The sequence below is a fragment of the Camelina sativa genome, chromosome 7, assembly GCF_000633955.1.
Source record: "Camelina sativa cultivar DH55 chromosome 7, Cs, whole genome shotgun sequence".
Lineage (NCBI taxonomy): Eukaryota > Viridiplantae > Streptophyta > Magnoliopsida > Brassicales > Brassicaceae > Camelina > Camelina sativa.
The window spans coordinates 989,191-993,186 of record NC_025691.1 but is presented as its reverse complement, the minus strand read 5'-3'; the positions used below and the strand labels follow the sequence as shown (position 1 = coordinate 993,186).

The window sequence follows — 3,996 nt, the reverse complement described above, 5'->3', positions numbered from 1 at the left end:
TTCACTGTTATTTAACACTGTTGTTTCGCAGTGCAGTTAACATGCCAATGGGATACCCAGTATTACAACATCCTCAAATGCATGTTCCAGGCCATCCCCATCTTGATCCAATGGGAGTATCGAGCTGCCATGTTGTTAATGGAGTCCCTGCCCCTGCGAATTTCCATCCTTTGCGGATGAATACAGCGAATGAGTAAGAACTAACTCGCAGTACAAGTTTAACTTATTTTGGGTAGAATGATTAGTATCAGTTGATGGCATGTCCTAACCTAAATCTCCATTTTTTTTTTTTTTAGTATGGTGATCGATACAACTGCGAATGATGCAACTCCTCAAGTGATTCCACCAAGCAGTGGTGGGATGCCTGAGATGGCAGCGAGTCCAGCTTCTGTGGCATCAAGTGGACACTTTCCATTTGCTGCGTCAGACATGTCGGGTATGGTAATGGACACTTCAGTGCTCGATTCTGCATTCACATCTGACGTTGGACCGGATGAAGGAGGAGCTGGGAATTCCAGAGATTCCCTCAGGTCATTTGATCAGATTCCTTGGAACTTTAGCCTTTCTGATCTCACCGCAGATTTGTCAAATCTGGGAGGTAAGTTTCAATAACATCCATTATATTTTTCAGGGTCTAATCAGGAATTCTCAGATTTATAACGAGCTGATTATCAGATAAAGATATGTATGTTGCAGATTTAGGAGCCTTAGGAAACTATCCAGGCTCTCCATTCCTGCCATCTGATTCAGAGATTTTCTTGGATTCTCCTGAACAAGAGGGCATAGGTAACTCTCGTTTTCAACTTCTTCTTCTTCTTGCAGTGTCACCAGTCTTCATACATATCAGAAGTAATCCAAACTGTAACACTAATAGATATCATACAGAATCAGATTGAACTAAATTTGGGGCACCGTAAAACTTTTAAAATATTAAGAAAGAAAAAACCCGAGCCTGCACGTCACGTCAAGTTTGGTTGATGATGTATTGCTATGCTCTATGATAATATTATCTCTTCTACTTTGATTATGATTGATATTTTTGTAATTTTCTGCATGAATAGAGGAGTTTTTCGTGGATTCTGTGCCTGGACCCCGTTCTAATTCAGACGAAGAGAAGCCTTGAATTTGAAGGTAAAGGACCATATCCATGCGCATAATCATCTCCAGAAAGACACCAAGCAGTATTAAAATAACAAATATATAGTTATTGATATCTCATATAAATCAAAGTTTTATGAATAAAAATGAGCCTGTGGGTGTAGTCTCCTTGTACCTCTATGACAGTTTAGTTGAATGAAGAATTAGGCTTAAACTTAGTTTCTTTTGTATTGTTTCAATTCTATCATGTAGTCGTATTTTATCTTAAGTGGATGTTTAATTTTAATTTTAGACAGAATGTGTTTTTTTTTTCTTTTCTTACATTCCGAATCAAACCGGATGACATAATAAGGTTCGACTAGAATACAAAAATGATATAGTGCAGTGTCGTTGAAGTGAGATTTTTGTTTAATAACATCACAATAGCTTAAAGATTCAAAAGTCTTATTAAGAGAAAACAATAGTTAATATTTGTATGTGAATAATATAAATAGATCAATAGAACATTTAGATATAGTTCTACATAATGGGCACAGATTAATGGGTAGGAGACGGATATTCAACAAAAGACATATTTAGTATATAATTTGACTTGTGCTAAGTGTACGACAAGCTGTGTAAATGTCTAACTAACATTGGGCAAGCAAGACCAACTTTCAAATTTCTTTGTGATATTATAGAATTAACCTGTAGTCGATAAGGGTTAACTGTATTTTTTAACTATATGCCCAAAAAAAAAAAAAAAGAACCCTCTCTCAACGTGGAACAATAATCTAGATTGCCAACTGCCAATGATAACCGAACGACATTGATTCGACTAGACGATTTACTGACCGTTTGGAGATGACCGACCCATTGCCCGCCACCGCCAAGGGCCTTGAGAACTCAAAAAATAGTAAGTTCCTTTCTAGCCATCTGGCGTGTAAGTCTTCCTCTACATAACCTGTTAAAAACTTCAAAGATAAGTAACCAGAGGAGATGCCTATTGCTAAGATATGGTTTTAAACACCACCTCTTTTGCAGTTACAACTACAAGCATGCATGATAGTATATCTCTGTTTTGGGAACTTATCCAACATTATGTAAGACTGACCTGACTGAGTAGTGAAGCTGTTGTGCCACCATGCTCCATGCCAGTCTTTCACGATACTTGGAACCACTTCCTTTTATCTCCGTTTGCTCCATAAACGGTAAATACAGTTACTAACAAAAAGCTCAAATTACTTCTTCAGAAGTTTGTTTAATGTAGGGATGCCCGATCCGGGTTAACCAAACCAAAACCAAAACCGTAGTGAAAAAAACCAATATTAAGAATCTGTAATTCTGTAACCAGTAATTCAACCAAACCAAAAAGACAAAACGTAAGTACGTAAAGCCACAATTTCTTTGAAAATCTTCGAATTAAAGTTTTGAGACCAAACTGAAAGCAATTTGAAGTGAATTTGGCTTTTATATTTCATAAGCCGGAAAACTTCAACTGGATTCAAACAAAAAACCGGAATAAATACCTTAGTTTCATCTTTGTAAAACCTCTTCTTTACATGCTTCTAGATTCAGAATATGGAAAGTATTTGAGTAAATCTAATATTATTAAATTTTGATTTACTGAGACTTCCCCTGTTATACATTTCCATTTTTAAAATATTCGAAAATATTAAAATTTTCGACGATTGAAAAAATCTCATTTTTGGTTGTATATTTGATTTTGTAGTACATAACTAATTTCTATCTGTAATTTATTTCACATAAATAAATGGAAGAATAATATTCCTTTTCCCTTTTTGGTCATATGCTTGAAAAAATGTTCATTTTTACATTAATTTAATTATAATATTTATTCTTATTTCCAACTTTATATAATAAAACATATATATAAATTGGACAAATGTAGTAGTTTCACATTTTCTTTTGGATAATTGATTTAATTTTTATACACATGTGGAGTTGTTATTTTCTTGTGTCTACAAATGAAATTGAAATTTCCCTTTTTCTTCTGATTTGTTTTATTATCGTGTATTATTATTATTTCCTAGTCTTGGATATCTTATATATAGAGGGTTGAAAGAAAAATTGTTGTGGACAAAAGAGGAGAAGGAAAAGTGGTAAGATTCTCTAGATCTTTTATAAATTTTTTACATTATACATTAAGAGATATAGCTGCGAATTCACGGTTGAAAACAATGAAGAAGACATATGCTCCCTCTGTATCACAATAGATGATTTTCTAGAAGTTTCACACAAATTAAGAAAAACATTGAATCTTTAACTGTAAATTTATTTTTTATTATAACTATTATTTCTCATAACTATTAACCAATTTCATAGCATTAATTAGTAAAAAAATACAGAAAATCAATCTTTGTGATAAAAGATAAATTTCTAAAACATTATCTATTATAATACAAAGGGAGTATAACTGATCCAAAACCTAGCGGAGCTGTGATAGGCTACGTCAACCACAGGAGTCTTAAGGTCCAAGAGTGTGAAAAAGCCTAATCCGTTCTACCTTGATTGAGTCTCGGTTTTGGATGTTGTCGAATAAAAGAGAGAATCTATTCCATACTAATCTTTGTTGTTTTCTCACATTTTTAATTCTTTGTGTTTATCTTGTATCTAGGAACTAGATAGATACAAATCTCTTATTGTGTTTTTTTTCAATATACAAGTCGATGTAAACCAAAGGGAGAATAGGAAGAAAAATAGTTAAAGTCTTGTGTTCTCTCTTAAACTCTGATTGGGACCTTATCAAGCTGTGTCAAATGATATACAAGAAGAAAAAATTCTCGAACATTTCCCGAGATGACGCAATCGAGCTAGTTCTCGCCAAGAAACATCCTGTTTGATATTTTTTTCAAAAAAAAAAAAAAAAAATCTTGTTCGATACCCTTCTTGTTCTTA

The 3,996-nt window shown here is 33.6% G+C and overlaps 1 protein-coding gene across 5 annotated transcripts in view; it reads left to right on the top strand.

Moving 5' to 3' along the window:
* The window catches only part of LOC104699716, a 4,841-nt gene extending 3,452 nt beyond the window's left edge, over window positions 1–1,389 (top strand). For 3 of the 5 annotated variants that reach the window (XM_019227324.1, XM_019227325.1, XM_010415057.2), the window contains exons 8-9: window positions 682–786; window positions 1,062–1,389. In XM_019227324.1, coding sequence (XP_019082869.1) covers window positions 682–786; window positions 1,062–1,123 — 167 coding nt within the window. In that variant the 3' untranslated portion in view covers window positions 1,124–1,389. The remainder of the gene's footprint in view (window positions 1–681; window positions 787–1,061) is intronic. The other 2 variants (XM_019227326.1, XM_010415058.2) reach the window with 1 other exon arrangement.